Source organism: Artibeus jamaicensis, unplaced genomic scaffold, assembly GCF_021234435.1.
Source record: "Artibeus jamaicensis isolate MK-2021 breed Jamaican fruit bat unplaced genomic scaffold, CSHL_Jam_final scaffold_916, whole genome shotgun sequence".
Lineage (NCBI taxonomy): Eukaryota > Metazoa > Chordata > Mammalia > Chiroptera > Phyllostomidae > Artibeus > Artibeus jamaicensis.
The window spans coordinates 61,772,535-61,790,102 of NW_026522059.1; the positions used below are offsets into that span (position 1 = coordinate 61,772,535).

General features: G+C 40.1%; 1 protein-coding gene and 1 long non-coding RNA gene across 3 annotated transcripts in view; one reads left to right on the plus strand and one right to left on the minus strand.

Moving 5' to 3' along the window:
- Window positions 1-232: 232 nt before the first annotated feature.
- LOC128626709 (uncharacterized) lies at window positions 233-16,117 on the minus strand. The gene is made up of 3 exons (XR_008390751.1): window positions 16,010-16,117; window positions 14,670-14,756; window positions 233-2,736 (listed from the first exon to the last, which is right to left on the minus strand). It is a non-coding gene; the product is annotated as an uncharacterized LOC128626709 (long non-coding RNA).
- The window catches only part of STMN2 (stathmin 2), a 39,043-nt gene continuing 24,147 nt past the window's right edge, over window positions 2,673-17,568 (plus strand). Inside the window, exon 1 of one of the 2 annotated variants that reach the window (XM_037153372.2) lies at window positions 2,673-2,751. In XM_037153372.2, coding sequence (XP_037009267.2) covers window positions 2,733-2,751 — 19 coding nt within the window. In that variant the 5' untranslated portion in view covers window positions 2,673-2,732. Of the gene's footprint in view, window positions 2,752-4,247; window positions 4,322-17,568 lie in introns of those variants that run through there. The other variant, XM_053660809.1, reaches the window with a different exon arrangement.

Here is a 17,568-nt window from a genome sequence, read left to right on the forward strand (position 1 = left end):
AGGATAATATTCATCCTCCAAAAGTAATAACATTTTCTTAAAGAAATTTGCCTTCTATTTTTCATCATTTTATATTTTTTAGACATTAAGAAAAAGCTTAGCTGCTTTCATAATACTAAAGTCTGAAGCTTTATTAAATAAGTTGTTTGATAAATGATTAGCTGAACAAATGCATGAATATGAATAAATTATTGAATATGAGAGAATTTCTCTCTTACTATATATACCCTACTCTCATGCTGAGATATATAATTGACAAAAAAGAAAAAGTAATAAATTATTATAATTCAGATATTTGAATTTATTTCATTTTTCTTAGCCCATCGATGTTAGCTTGCTATCTTTACCTTCTACAGTACATCACACTAACCTACCCTCTCCTCTGCTTGACGTTATTTGAAAATCATACATATCTGAGTTCAGGTGCTTAGCACCCAGAAAGTCAGAAAGAAATGAGTGCCACAGCTGACACCACTCCAGTGTAAGGTTCACAAGAGAAGGGGAGATTGGACCATAAAATGTGTTTTGCCTCAATTTACTCATAGCAATCAAAAGTGCAATAGATCTTGTTCAACTGCCAATGGTAGTTGTTAAAAACATTAGTGCTCTGACTTAAAGACATTTTTCTCCAAGGAAGTTAAAGAATGTGTAGAGATGGCACATAACTTGAGGGGAAAGGGTGTGGTGGAGAAAAGAATATGTACTTTAAAGACATTAGTCACATAGACCTGCTGAAAATCTTTCCTCTCCTGACTGGTAACTACTCTGCTCAGAGGAAACCAATTCCTACATTTAAAATGGAAAATGACTATAGAGAGGGAGAAAAATGGTTATTTATTTCCTGACCCTTCCAACTTCTATATTGTTCCCTTGCTGTGTCATAGTCACAGACCTATATAATGACAGGAAAAATAATGTCTAATCTTCCCGTTCAAGGAATAATTTTATTGATCTACACTTTATCTTTTTTTTTCCTGTGACTCAGCAGGTCAGAACAGCCTCAGTTCCCAGATGTGCATGGGTTTAGAATGTCTGCAAGTTAGTAAGAGGTGAAGAAATTTATTTCAGCACCAAGGAGAGTACCCTGTTATTTTCAAATGGTTTGAGGCATTTAGAACTGTGTATTATTCATGAGACCAGAAAGAATTTTGAAATGCAGTTTGATAGAAAACTGCTCAGAACTTATTTCACACATGATAAAAATTTTAATCATTTATGTAAAGTAAGAACTTGCTAAGGTACATGTTCATGATTTCAACCATGTGCTATGCTATTTTTTAGCTACCAATGCAATGGAATTAGAGAATCTAAGACTATTGTCAGATGTCAAAATAACAGTTTCTGAATGGAGCTAGACTGCAGGAAGGTTCAGTAAAGTCACAGAAGTGTTATACTAACAGCGATTAAAAGCTCCCTGAGAACAAGTCCTAATGTCTTTCTCATTTCTGTATCCTAAACGCGTGGCACATGGTAAGTGCTCAGTGTTTATGTGAGTCAAGTGAGGACAAATGTATTGATGAATGACATTAGTTGAGTGACAAGGGATGAATTCATAAATTCCTCACTTATAATGAAAAGTCACCTTTTGCAACTGGCCTCAGAGATTCTCACACACCACACTCTCAGCCAGAAACTTGAACACATATATACTTAGCCTATAGCAATGCAGTCTCTGGATCTCAAAAACATCATGCTCCAGATCATGTCTTTTATCTTTACTAAGCTTGCATCTAAGGAAATGATTCTTCCTAGAGACCTGGAAAGGTCACTCAGGTTTCAAACCAGGTAATTAATATTACATCTCCAGGCCAGCATGGCCTCCACCCAACTCTACCTCCTCCAATATTCAGGGTGACCAGTCAACCTGGTTGTGCCCTGTTAACAGATGGACAGCACACAGGTGCAGGAGGCTACCTCTCGTCCTCTTCCATGAGGTCCACAGGTGGCCCATGACTACTTGGTCCTAGTCCCAAGCAGCCCAGGCAGGCCTTTCCTTCTGTGCCAAGACTAGAAAACATCAGGCCTTGTTCTGCTGCAGGATCTTCAAGGGTCCAGAGACATCTGAGCCCTGCTGTGCTGGAGACAAATGACAAGATTGCAGTTCATCTCTGAGTTGCCATCATAGAAGACATGGGGTCACCCAGGCAGGGTTAAAAGCAAAGAGAAAAGATGAACCAGTAAAAACAGTGTTTAAACAGTTGTTTCCAACAGTCAGAATGTTATGAAGATTTTTCAGTCCTCCAAGCCCCTCTCCCTTGTTTATGACTATTTGTGTAATGAAACTGTAGGAGTGAAGTGAAGCCTCCTGACTCCCAGGTAGCCACAGACCCAGTTCTCAGCTCCTGGGAGCCTTCTGGGTGAAGGCTCCACTCTACTTGGACTGTACTACCAGGCCCCCAAAAAAGGGGGGAGCTGCCCGGGAAGCACTGATTTCCATTTCAAACTGCATTCTGGTACTTTGTACTCCAGCACCATTGGCCAATCAATATTTAATGCTCAGAGATTCTGGCTCTGCACGAGTCATGTCAGGGGACCTTGGGAGCCAATCTGCTTGAGCTTCTGCGTGATCATTATTCATGGGCTCCTGCCTCTTGATCCTTCTCTCGCACGGTCCCACTCTGCAGAATCAGTGCCTTATTCAGTCTTCTCTCTCGCTCTCTCGTTGCTGCTGCTGCTGCTGCTGTAGCTGGACTCTTCGCCTTCTCACCGCTCAGCATCTGTACATCCCTACAATGGCTAAAACAGCGATGGGTAAGGTAGTGCGTGGCTCTCCCTGAGCTTGACCTGGAGCCCACCCTCACCTCTTAGAGCTTTGAAGGCATTGGGAGATATTTTATTAAAAAAAAAAAAAACATTAAGGGTAACACAGAAACAAAAAAGGACGGTTGGGAAAGGCCAAGAAGAAGGGAGGGTCCTTGGAAATCTAAAACTAAGAATTTCTTTTTAAAAGTTGAAGCAAGTAAATTGCTTTCTCATGGGTAGGAAATTATTATGTTGCTTATTTAAAATTAAGGCTTAGCGTCTGGTGGGGGGGGGCTGCCTTTACCATTTGCCTTAAATGGGGATAAGGGAAATTTTGGAAAATGCTTTGTAATGTCCTTTATTTCCTATTTAGTTTTTGTTTTGTTTTGTTTTGTTTTAAGAAAAAGAAAGAAAAACCGAGTAAGAGAAAGGGGATGGGAGAAAAGAAAAATGCCAAGTCAAAGCGGTCCCATCTCTACTGTTTGAAAGACGGGTGGAGACAAGGGGTGGGCGAGCAGATTTTATGGTATTGTCTCGCGGGTTGGAGAAACCGCTAGCCCTGGGACACAGCAGGAGGGAGGGGCTGGGGTGGGAGCCAGGCTCCTTTGTTTTAGGGGAAAGAGGATGGAAGTCAAGGAGGGCACCGAGGGTGCTGCAAGGGTGGAGACTCGAGAAGGAAGGGAGGGTTGGAGGGACAGCTGTTTCTGGGCCGGGGGTGGGGTTTCTTTGTGTGAGGACGAGGGGTCTCTAGGGAAAGCACCTGCAGGCTGGGCTCTGAAGCGGCGGCCCCACCCCGTGCGGAGCCTCGCCCGTGCCCCACCCCCCAGCCTGTGCTGCGTCTGCAACAGAAAGAGGGTGGGGCGGGAAGTGCCAGCAAGACCCCCAGGAGCCCAGCCAGGGGGTACACAGCGCCACACCCATGCGGGGCACTCCTCGGTTTGGGATTACAACCTCACCATTGCCCCCTTCCCCATCCTGGCCTCATTGTTCTGTTTAACGGGGAGGAAGGTGGGGACAAGGGAGGGGGTTAACATTTTTCTTTTCAAAACCACGTTGCATAGGGTGATTAGACATAGACACCGATAAAGGCTTCTTTAAACTCCTTTGATTGTTTTTAGGAAAAGCTTCCGGAATCTAGAGATGTGTGTGTGTGTGTGTGTGTGTGTGTGTGTGTGTGTGTGTGTGTGTATAAAACAATACAGAGAGAAAAGAGGTCAAGGTCTTAAATTGAACCACGTGAGATATCCATTCTATAGGTCAAACAGGGCCAAATATTGGCAATTTTCATAGGTTCAACCTAGATCAGGGAAGCAGACCGCGGAGACAGAGCCCGAGCGAGATTCCGCATCCAGGGCCTCCATCTCCAGCCGGCCCTGTGCCTCAAGTGCTCCCTGCTCCCGGGACTTGTGGCCCTGGGGCGGACATGCAGGGAGGAGCCCCAGGTTGTTGGCTGGAAGCTGCCCTCCCCAGGGACCTGGTGCGGTGAGCAGCTGGGAGAAGCAGTGGGCTGCGCCCGGACAGCTCCGCCCTTGCCCCACCCTCTGCGCGGAGCCGGAAAGACCTTGGGCTTGGAGTCTTGGTAGGGAAGGGGAGCTTCATGAGAAGGGTGGGGACTGGGCGGTTGAGGCTCTGCAGTCGCTAAGACCCCCTTTAGCAGCTTTGCAGCCTGGAGCCTCCTGGGCCCCATCCACATGTTCAGCCAACCCGCAACACTCAGCAGAAAGGTTGGCTGGAGCCCCTCCCGACCACACAAAGGCGTGGCCCCACCCCAATCGGTAGAAGACCGTAGAGGTGACCCTTGCCCAGGGGTCCCGGTAGCATTCTCTCACCTCGGCTCCTGCAGCTCAAGCCCACTACCCACACTCTGTTCTCCTGGAGTTCCCCGAATGGGGACCCCTTGGGCAATCTCCCTGAGAAGGACTCTCGCTGTTAAAGCCAGACGCGGCTCTGCCCCACCCCTCCCAGCTTGGCCTAAACCTGACAACCCGCGGTCCTGTGGGGGCGCACTTGGCCAGGGCGCCTGGAGTGCTGCCAGCCCTGCAGAACCCCCATCTCGCCCTGCGCTCCCCACCCGGGAGCTCGGCGCTCGCCCCCGCTGTTGCAGCAGGGGAGACTTTTCTGCGCAGTGTCCTGAGCTACCCCTGCTTCCCAAAATTCGAGGTTCACTCGCAAGTCCAGGAAGGTTTTGGGAATGGGGGATAGGGGATGAGGGCGGTCAGGCTCTGCAAGCTCAGCCTACAGCACTGAGAGGTTTTTGCCTGGAAGGTCGCGGGATGGGGGTGGGGGTGGGGGGTTGCAGGCAGGGCGGTGACCCGAGGAGAGTGTGGCTACAAATTCGTCATCATCAGTGTTAGTGTTATTATCTCAAATCATCATTATTTTTACTTCATGATTCAGTGGTCTTATTTGTTCCAAACGTTCCAATGACTGCATTTGGTTAAGGATTAACTCTTGTCACGCACGCTCTTCTTTCTCCTACTCCTCCCTTCCCCACCTCACGCCCAAGAACGAATTCTGTCTCTAGTTAACTCATTCTACGTTATTTAGCAAACATATTTTCAGGTTTTTTCGAGATTATGTATGTGCATGTGGGTCGGATATATGTGCAGGTGCATGCTAAGGGCAGGGCTTGTGTGATAAAGAATGATGAAAAATTCTCCGCAGAGAACTGCGGCTGCATTGGATGAAAATATACATATATAATTGAGGTATTAGGATCTTCAGCATGTATTCCATAAGGTTATATCTATAAATAAATAAATGTAAGTTAGGAACAAAATGTTAACTTTTTTCCCAAAACTGTTCTTCCTATTGCCGATTCTTGATATGGTCTCAATTCTACACAGAAACATGGTTAGTGAAATGGTAGCCAGCATGCCATTAACAAAAACCCCACCCAAAATATGACAGATGCAAGGGTCCTTTCTGCCAAAAGTGGACTGTTTCTGCAAAATCTCAAAGAGAAGCACAACCTCCCCAATGTTGAAATAATGGATTTTGAAATCATTCCAGTTGCAAAACATAATCAATTAATTATCGGGAGGGGTGTTTTTTTCTGATTCATTAAACAATTATTGTATTCAACATGATTGCACTAGGTGCATAGAATATACCCCATACCTTCTCTAATGAAGTGGGTGCCTTCTAAATAAATAGAAGTGGGAAAGATCAGGGTTCAGTTATGATTTCAGGATACAAGTGAAAGAAAAGGCAGTCACTTATCAATTAATCATATAGAATATATCTCATGCCAGGTGAATAAGCTGAGCCTGCAACAGTGTGTGACCGGATGCGGCCCAACGCAGATCACCCATGTGATGCTATAAACACTGGGGGTGTTGGCCTATGTTCAAATTCTCTGAAAGAAAGTATACTGTATTTTAAAATAAATTAGGATTGGATGGTTAGTGATATTAAAATATAGAGTTTTGTTCAGCCAAAATTTACAATGGTTTTGTGATGTGATTTATAGGTTTGTACTGACTTATGTTAGTTTAAGGGGGAAGGGAATAGTTTTATTGTTAGAGAAATTGCTTCTGCCCTTAGTCATTAACATTTTTAGCAGAGTTTTACCTGTTGCATTAAAGACACTTTTTCTTACTTTGAGGGGGTTTTCCCACTCTTAGTGGATAAATTATGGAGTAAGCATTCGATCAGTTGGCCCAATCTGTTTTCGTTCTCAGCGATGAAAATGCTGCAGGCAGCACTGCACTCAGATTCAAGAAATGCTCTCTCGGAGTGCCAGAAAGCCAAGTCACACAGGAAAATACTTTTCCTCCCTATAATTTAGGATCAAAATATCAACTTAATTCTGTGAATATTTACTCATTGGTATCAATCATAATTGTAATTTAAATCTGTACAATTAAAAAGATGGGAGATGAAATCAACTATATATTTAATTGGGAACATTTCTCATTAATAAATCCAGACCATCTTTAGAAAAAAATCCTGTTTTATGAATCATCGTTGTTTCTCATTCCAACAGAATGAGACTGACCATGTACCCTGTTCCTCCCCAGTAGCTGGATGCTCACCTAAGGCTGGTTGCACAGCTGGCCTCCCAGTAGGTGGCTGCCTGCTCTGGGCGTGGCCACCACAAGCTGCTGCTGGCTAACTCCAGCTCACTCCAATTTCCTCTTTGGTTTTGGAGAAAAACAAACTGTATTCTGTGGTCACACATATGAGGCCTTATGTGGAAAATGCAAGAAACTTGCCAGACAAGGGGAAAAATACCAAATTAGCCAGTGACCCAGATGTTTTCAATAGGAGGCTGGTTTCCTTTCCTAATTCTCTCAGTTGGAAACCTTGGAGTCTGCATTAACTTTTCCTCCCACTAGAGGGCAATCAAGTTCTCTAAAGAGCTGGATTAATTTAAACCCACTTCAAATACTAGTTTTTCATTAGTTTTTTCTTTTTAATCAGTTTATTTGGTTGCTTACTTGATAAGTTAATACTATGCTTTGCCCTAGTGGATAAAAAGGGTTGTGAAACTGGTTAATTATGTATTCTCTTACCATTTTACTTTCTAGTTTCATTACATTATTATTGTAGTATTTATTTTAATTGAGGCGGAGGTGGATAAAAAGTAGAATATGGTCTGTAGTAATAACAAAATTACTTAGAAACAGAATGTATTATTAGTGTTTAAATAAATGAATAAGATCATTTATTTAAAATATGCGCCATGTTGGGGACACACCTGAATGTCACTGGCCACCTTTAGGAGTTTGTAGGGTAGTACGTAAAATAAATGCAATGTAATACCCAGAAGAGGTACCAAAAACAAATATAACTAATTTACAAGATCATCAAAAGTGGATTTTTTTAATCCACTGGTAGGGAATCCATTGGTAGGGAATTTTTTTCTCTTATATTTCATGTAGGTATAATATATCTGTAAAGTATTTAATAGTTTTATATGACTGTGTTCCTCAAACTTTAATCTGCATTTGAAGCACCTGTGGTTTTCATTAAAATGGGAATTCTGATAAGAGGTCTGGTTGAGGTCAGCCACTCTACAGCCACTCCTAACAAGCTCCCAGGAGGTCCTGATTCTAACCACCAAACACATCAGTTTATTAATATAAAGTTTGTGATAGACGTGTCCCTTTCATAATCAGCTCTAGTGTGATGCCTTAACATTGCCTCAAATCCATCCAAACTTGACAAAATATTTCACTTCCAAACTCATACACTAAGGAATTTTATTCCTCTGGAGTGACATGTTTTATGCCATCATTATCTTTTAGCTGAATTTTTAAAATATATATACTCCTATCGTAGGATATTTGATTCAGCAAATGACCTTCAAGAGAAATGTCAAAAATGAGAACTTGGCGCTGTGTGTGTGTGTGTGTGTGTGTGTGTGAATGTGGCTTGTGGCACAAATAAGAAGAATTAATAAGTCAATATCTAATATACACTAGCTTACTGTTATTTACAAAACAATGAGTTCAACTCAGAAGCTTTTCATTGTGGGATAATACGCAAAAGCCTACAACCCCATTTGCCATACAGCTAATTCACTGTAACTGCTTCACCTACTGAAGCAATTAAAACAGGGTGACTCACACTAACACTGCCTTCCAGTGTGTCCCATGCTTACTACTGACCAGATTTTTCTAACAGAATTTCTTCCTGGCCACCACAAAAGGAAATTAGCAATTGAGTAGGTCTGTAGATCTGAAAACAGATTACCCGTGTGTTTTCTGCTTACTTAAATCAATAAAAGATCTCTCCTTTTTGATTCTAAGAAAGTCAACCCAGGTGGGGAAAATGGGTCTTCGGAGACTGTCAGCAAAGGCGTCACATGTCACCCTCCAGTGCAGGGGCAGCAGGCTGTGCAAAGACGACCGTGTTTCTGGAAATGCTGTCCAGCAGAAATGATACTACACATGAAATACCTCATGTTAGAGATGCAGTGTGGCCCAAATAGGGTACTAATAACAGCCAAAATAAGACTAGCCACAGAGTTGAGAGGATATACTGTTATTCAACATGAAGTTGGATTAAACCTCATTTTCCATTCCTCCATTATTGTTAACTTTTCACTTCAGAGTCTCTCAAAAACTAAGAAACTTTCAATTTTGCCACTCCTGGTACATTAAAAAGAGAAAGAAGACATGCTAAGAGAGCATTACAAAAGTAATGTATGTTTTAGATGTTTAATCCTAGCAATCTGGTGGCTGTATGTATACCTCATGTGGAGATGACAAAAATCCAATCTTGAGGGCCTTCAAGCCAAACAATTTCTTGACTGGTCCTTTGACCAACAATTTTACTGTGACATTGCTCTCTTTTAAGAATTATTTTTTGGGCACAAAGATTTCAAAAAGTCTATAACAAGCAACTTTTATTTATTAATTTAACTCTTAAATAACTTGCTAGGTACTAAGCACTTTATAAACATTAGCTATATTAACTATCCAATCATTATAAAAAGTAGATGCTATTACAGGTAAGGAAACAGAGGCACAGAGAACTGAAGTGACTTGCCCAAGGTCACACAGTTGATCAGATCTAGAATTTGGACTCAGGCCCTGTGGCTCCAGGATCAGCACCTTTAACTAGTACCAGATACTCTCGTATCTGCTCCTTGTCCTGGTGTTCCCACCGTGGAAGTCAAACCCGTGATGTTGGCATTAAGTTGAACAAGCCTGAGACGGCCTTACCCTTTCTGAGCACAGACTCATCAGAAGAGGAAACACCTTCAAACTGATAATTAAGTTTAATAGCTAATCTAAGACTTATGGAGTAATTGCCATGATTTGGGCTTTTGGGGAAAGAGAGCTAGGAGATGTTGGGGGTGTAATGTATGGAGGGCATAGAGCACATTGCTCTCTGCAGGTTAAGTGGAGAGGCAACATGGATTTCCCCTGTGGACACACTATGGTGACCAGTTTAAGGGGGGAAGAAATCTCAACCTAAGCAGTATCATCAAGATTAACACATTTCAGAATGGGTCCTCAACTCCTTCCATAGCCTCTAGGTACTCAATTTGAATACTCTGCCTTATGATACAAATCTAGGACTAAAACAAATATCCAGCCCAGGCATCCACATTTAATATAAGGATATTACTTCCAGACGGTGGTCCTCTTATTGCCTCCAAAGCAGGCAAGCAGGAAAGATCCGTGGGCAGCCTATGACACACTTGTGAGACATTTCAAATTATCTTTTAATAAAGGAAACACAACCTGTCATTTGTCAAGGAAACATTTGCAGTGGAGAAACCTGTGTTTATATAACCTATCTTTATTAACCATGATTAAAGATAACATTTTGTGTACATTCATTCTCACAAAACACTTTTATGTGAATGTAAAGGTTAATTAATGCATCTCAGCAATCATTTTGCTAGTCATCTGGTAATACAGCTTCTCCAGGAATTGTACTTAAAAGAAGAAGCCACATGTTACACTATAAAACCATAACAAAAAATTAAGATTATTCACATTAGTAATTTTGTTGGCCTCCAGGTTAAAACATTTAATGCTTTGAAAAATTACAGGATTCCAAAAATTTGTTTTGTGATCAGAATAGATAATTACAGTTCTTATAGAGTACATTAAGAAGAGTGTTGCCTGAGAGTGTTTTTTTTTTTACCAAAATCCTTGCAAAAACAGTACCTGTAAGAGTGCTTATTCGGCACTATTCTTCAGGAGCAGCTGTACTTTGGATGCCAGAGTTCGGTCCTTAGCCACTGCTATAAGGACTCAGTATGACAATGGGTCGTCAGTAATATCTATCTGTCAGTCTTCTAGTTGTATGTCTTTATATCAGGATTAAAAGAAATGGATGAAATTTATCTAAACCAAGTCCCCAAGATACTTGTACGAGACAGCATTTTAAAGTTCAAATTTTGGCCTTCTTCTCCCTCTTTTAGAAGATTTTTTACCTATAAACTGCAGCCATAAAGTTTTTTTTTCACTCAACAAAACTGCTCATAGTAAACTTAATAGTAATCTTTCAGTTTGGGCTTCCTAGTGGACAGAAACCAAACTCCCATTGGAAAGCTCAATTTGGAATGTGTTGGCTGCTGCAAAGCTGGGTCCAGAGACTCTCGTGAAGATGTCACTCTTATCGCTTCCATTTTGCACCAGCCATCTCAGGGTGCAACGAACTGAGGCTAAAGTGACCATTATTTTCCTCAGAACCTTTCTTCAGAACATAATTGTCTTTACTACTGCCTAGTTGTTGTTGTTTTAATACACAGGGGAGGCTATGTTTATTGACCTCAGAGCAAAAGGAAGGAGGAGAGAGAAACATGGATCGGTTGCCTCCCATGCACCTCCCCCTGACCAAGGATCAAACTCGCAACATTTTGCTGCATAGAATGATGCTCCAACCAACTCAGCCACCCAGCCAGGGCCTGCCTAGTATTTTTTATTCCCAACACTGCTATCTATTGCTCTTATTTAACTCCTAGTTTTATCTGAGAACTGCCAGTTACCATCCTTCTCATTATCGTTGTTCAAGAACACAAAAAAATTAACAGAATCAACTCTAGTCTTTTGATGCACAGATTAAGAGTCCTGTCACTTTAAAAGCCATCTTTTTATTCAACATCAGGGCTACTTTTTCCTTTTATAATTAAAAAAGCTGGCAAACAGGATTGGAAAATGTTTAAAAGAAAAAATTAGGTAGCATGATCTATCTACAATGGACCTTGTGATTCTTAGAACATCATCGCCTGTTCCAGCCTTTTAAATCTTCATTACAATATCTACAAAATGAGCATAGCATATATGTTACTCTGTCTTAAAGTGAAAGAAATGGGAAAGTGATTGCTACCTGTCAAGCACCATATAAATGCAAGGGATTGCATTTTTCATTGTTGCTTAGGTGGAATGACTGGACATTTTACTCATGAAAACACCAATGCACATGCATTCAGAATCAGTGACAGGGAGCAAGGTGCACAGTCAGAAACTGACTTCTTGCTTTTTGAAAAATATTTCTAAATAAAAAAAACTAAAATAAAATTTGAGTGACTTGCTCAGACAAGAGTGTCTGATATTTTGAAGGACTTGAGTTTAGGTCCAAGAATTCAAGATTCTTTAATTTTTTTAATTTTCTTAAATGAACATTGCCTAAGAAGAAGCAATTAACTGATCTAAATTATACTACAGTCAGCCTTCACCAACTGTCCACCTACCCAACCACTCCTCAGCAAAGGTGGCCAAGAAGACAACAGCTGAGCTCAGAATTGCTAGGCAATGCAGGGTGCCTCAACAAACAGATACAGAGAATCGGAGAGGGTTGACAAGCCAGACGTAACACTCACTACAGAGTTTTCTTCAGACGTCACGGTTGCTCCTTGACCACATCACCTTGACATTCTCTGAGTCGGACCCCAGAGCACTTGTACAAGCCCACCTTAAACAAAGCAACCCAGGACCAAATGGTCAAGTGTGCTGAAAGTCTGGTTTAAAGTTGCTTCCAGGAGTTTAAAACAAAAAAGGAAAATGTTAAGGAAAAGTAACGTCACAGAACTCAAAAGAATGCAAAATCCTATGAAAATTAAAAGCAGTACTGTTAACATCCACAAAAAAATGGTCAATTCAGGAAATGTTACTGTTCTGTGTAAGAGAGAACACTCTGATTATGCTTCAGCAAATTATCATTTCTAGACCACAATTTTCTCAGTTATGAAAGGAGAAAAATAGTACCTTAGCAACCACACAGTTGGTAAGAGGATTAAGTAAACAGTTAAATATTAAGCACTTCATTAAAAAATATTAATTTCCTGTCCAGACCCCCTAGATGAATGACAAAACACTAAATAAAAATATTAATTTAAAAATCTGAAAATTTTTGAGATATTGACATATAACCTTATATTAGTTTCAGGTGTATAACATGATTTAATATTTGCATATGTTTTAATGAATTTTTATACTTTGTGAATTTCCACATGTAATAACAAATGTACTGGAAATTACTTAGAATTAAGAAAATGATCACTGTTCAATAATTCCTTGTGGTAGAAGAAGAAAAGATATATTTATGACTCAGCTGCCAACACAGTATATCTCTAAGACAAACCCATGTTGGGTGATGCCAGAATTAAAAGTACTTTTCTCCTGCATGTATTTCTCATCTTATGTTTTTCTGTCATATTTCATATCTCATCCCACTTCAAATATATACGTAAATAAAACTGACAGTTTCAATAAAATTGATTCTGCTTACCTATGCAGTAAGGCTCATCAACAGAAAATGTCACATTCAGTAGAAATACAGTAAGATTTCATGAACAGCACAAAAGAAATATCACATACAATACATGCACACACGTACACATAACCTCTCATTAAAATCTTACTAAATGATCAATTTAATTCAAATTCCCACACCACTTAGCTGCTACACAGTCTCTTGTTCCTGCTGCTCCCATCTCCCTACATGACTCTCTTCTGCCTCCTACTTCTATTTTCAACACCCTTCCTTCAGCTCGATCTTTTTTTCCACAGGTAAAGGTAACTCCAGATATTTTATTACCTACATCTATTTGCCTTCCTCTCCTCCACCTGTGGGGGAGCTCCACCCACAGAGGCCCCCACCAGCCGCCATGGATGAGAATAAGTCTACCAAGACATGATCTGCTTAGGGAGGAAAGGTGGCCGATCTCTCAAAGGAGAAGGGCCAAGAGCCTTTTCCTCAATGGGCTTTTATTGGGTTCAATTTGCACAGGAATACAGGTAAAGCTCATTAATCATTATCAGACAGTAAGGATCAAACAATAGATAACATACAAAGAACTCTGAGGGCTTATTCTGCGTCAGGGTCAGTTAGCTAAGGGGCTATAAAACTTTGGGAAACAAACTCATTTCCTGCTCAGACCCTTAACAGAAAATTAAGAGCATTCTTAGCAAAGCAGGTTTTACAGAATTTTATGTATTCTTTCTTAGGCCTGATCACCCCAGGAAACCCACCCTTTCTAGCACAGGGCTGTACTGCCCCCTGTCATTGTTTCAGGCTGAAGTAAGGCAGCCAAAAGATTAGGAGACTTCTTGCAGACAGAATGAGGACACGAGCTACATCAAAGCCGAGGGACAAGTGTCCATAACGCCCTTTTGCTATAGCTCCCAAGTCCTTTGGGGGGGGGGCATTATGACTGTGCCTGTCTTAGGTCACCCCTCCCTTAAGGAATCTTACCTGTCATTGGCTAACCATTATCTAACCAGCCAAGCTCAGGGCCAAGCAGGGTGAAGTAAAAGGAGGCAGAGGCGGCACCCCTGCCAAGAAGATAAGCTTTGTCTCCTAGGGGCTTATGGTCCCAAGGTCTCTCATTCAGCCTTCTGGGGGTTACAGCTTCTGAAACCAGGCAGGGCAGTTCCCAACATCCACCTATTAATAGGTGAGCATAGGGAAGACACTAGAACCAAATACTACAAACAGAATTTCCCTCAGAAAACTATAATGGGGAAAAGGGTAGAGATTCTTAGAGTTTAGAATTAATCTCCCAGTCTCATGAAAATAACGTTTTTTCAATCAAGAGTGTTTCTGGTACCTGTAAAAAAAATCTCTAAGTTGCTAGCAGAATCTAATTATTAGAATAAGAAAAATATCCTGAGAAGAAAAAAATGGCATTCATTTATCTGGCATCTGACCTTACAAAGGCTTCAGGGAAGACATTTGACTACCCACATAAAAGAGCATTTTAACTATTTTATTTTGCCTCCAAAGCTTCAGTTCATATACATGTATGATATATAAACTAGGAATTATATTTATGACATAAATGCAGACATGTTAATAGAAATGTGCTTACTTTTACAAAAACCTGGAATTTATTTATCAAAAACTGTATATTTATTCTTACATGTTGAGACTTCAGTTACCTTCAAAGTACTCTCTATTTGATGTAATACACCTATGGAGATATTTTTCCCACTGCTCAAAACAGTTTTTTAACTCACCACTTTTGATGCCTTTTAATGCTTCAGCCATTTTTTGTTTTGCCTCTTCCAATGGGCAAAATGTTTCCCTTTGAAGAGCTCTTTCATCTGGGCAAACACAAAAAAGTCACTTGGTGAGATTGGGTGAGTGGGGGTGGGGTTGGACAGAGGTCATGCTGTTCTTTGGTAAAAATCTGCTGAACATTCAGCACAGCATGCTCCTTAGTCGCCCATCATAAAATGGGCAAACATGTTGAGTCTTCAAAAAAAAAAAAATTCACTGAAGCTGAACACAGCCTTTCACAACAACACCAGTTGGTACACTGATACAGATGGGTTTCTAGAACAGTTACCCAGTGAAGAAAGCTTGCACTACAGTGGGCCCACTGTCCAGAAGATAATTACAGTTTAGGGGGTTTCCCTTCATATAGGGTCTTTTTTCTAATTAGGTACTGTTGATGATTGTAACGATCTACATATAAAAATACTCTATATTTTTTCACATTTTAAGTGATGAAATACAGATAAGATATATACCCACTTTCTCAGAAACAATAATATAATGACAAAGGAGGAGCTTTATCCTAAGGTAGTAATACAATTTAAATCCTTACAAGGTCATAATATATTGTACCAGGTAGGTGAGTTTAATTTTTAAAAATATGTAGACATTTTCTCACTTTAAAAAAAATTTACAAAGGTTCTGAAATGTCTCCCCAAGACACATAGGAAAAGGAAAAAATCTATCACCCAAAAACTTGGTTTAAAAAATTCTAATAATAGAACAAATAAAAGAAAATTAAATTCAATCTTTAGGATAAACCTTTTTTCTTAGTTCAGGATTAACACTGAGGAACTATTGAATTAAACAGCTTAGAAAGAACTGGATTCCTTTTGTTGAAATTCTTTCTTAAATGAAATTGCAAAGAAACACAGTCGTGGTCTGTATTGTTTGTGCATTGTCGCTGTATCACACACAACCTGCTAAAGAGAACAGATGCAGGGAAGTGCGATGTGGAAGAGAACATGGGACTTCTGACTGCCTGCATGGCTGGACAGTACAAACTGATTACCTAAACTAGCTGAAAGGGAAGATGTCATTCTTGACAAATAACAAATAGCCAAAACTTAATAATCTAAACATATACATTGATGAACTTAAAGCAACTCATTTTGAAAAATAGTACTCACCAATCCAAGTCAAACAGGTTTCATAAAAGTTGGAAAACAAAACACAATAACCAGAACAAACTGAAAATCATTTATGATATATTTCCTCAAAGTATGAACAAACTCCCCTGGTCTCTCAGGTATGTTTATTTGTACAATATCTTATGGGTTCTGTGTATTGCGGAACCTACCTGCAAGAGAATTTACAGTTTTTTTAACCTTTCTGAGTTTGTTGTGCTATGTAGTTATTTCAAGTAAATCAAAATCCAATTTTCAATTTCTTTTTCTTCTCTGTAGCCATTTTCTTCACTATAAGAAGAAGCAAAATGGTATTTTGACATGGAAAAATAATAACAAAACTGTATTTATCATAGCATGAGCTTGCAGAACTTTTGTGCCACTGAAAATTATCATTTCTTTTATATCCAAAAGAGCTTTTATATCCAAATATTCAGAAGAAACAAAAAGCATGTGGAAGAAGGAAACCGTAGAAAACTTACCCTGGACTAGTAAGTCATCTTTTGCATTTGAGTCTGGTTAGTGACTGTGATGGCAGGAAACCGACTGGGGGACTCAGAGGCTTTGGACACGACTCATTTGCTTTGTATTGCTTTCCATTCCTTGTAGAAAATTGTACTAATTTAAAGATTCTAGTACAAAATCTGATGAATCCTATTTCAGAAAATGAGTCTTTACATAGCAAAACTTGAGGTAGCCACATTTGATTTCCAAAACAAAAAAAGCAATTTTCATGGCATGTCTAGATGAACCTGAAGGATCACTTTCGTGTTATTTAACTACCTGAAAATGGACGCTGACAAGAATGACACATGGGAGCTGTAACATTAAGATGTTTGACACTCATCTCAAAGTCTATTACCCTCACCTACTCCCAGAGATACTCAAATAATATCCCTGCAATCATTTTTAAATACCAAGTAGTTCTAAACATTGTCAATATTTATGGGTTGTTTTTTTCAATATGTTTGTTCACTCTCTTCTCCTTGACCCCAAGTGACTGTAGGACAGGTTACTTTGTCCTGCACATCCCAAGGACATGGTTTTCATTCATGGGGAAATGTATTACCTGACTGTTCAGTTGTTGTCCACTACATGAGTTACATGAGCATTCGTTGCAGTTGTTGAAAGGATGACTAAAATAGATCTCTAATAAATGTGATTTGAAAATCCAGTGTTTAGGACACTATTGAGTAATCATTACATACAGGGCATTTTACAAAGTTTCATTGAGTAAGGTTAGAATTCTTAAATTTTTGGAAACAAGTAAAACCTTCATGAAGATTTTGTGGCCTTTCTCTGAAATACTTACAGTCTAGGAATTACATATCCTTTATTTCCTAAGGAAGCATTTAGAGAAACTGCTCTGAGTCTCTGATGACAGACTTACACGGATTCTTACTAAGGTTCTATGGACTGGAACCTTAGTAAGTATTACATGGCACAAACACCAAATTAAAATACTTCTTTTATTCACAGTTGATACTAGTAACTATAGTAAGCCAAATTTTGAAAGATGCACTTAAAACTACAGCAACAACACAGACCTCTTAGAATGCATAGGAACTTTATATCATCAGCCCTGGCTGGTGTGGCTCAGTGGATTGAGTGCCAGCCTGTGAACATAAAGGTTGCTGGTTCAATTCCCATCAGGGGACATGCCTGGGTTGCGGGCCAGGTCCCCAGTTGGGGATGTGTGAGAGGCAACCTATCAATACATCAATGTTTCCCT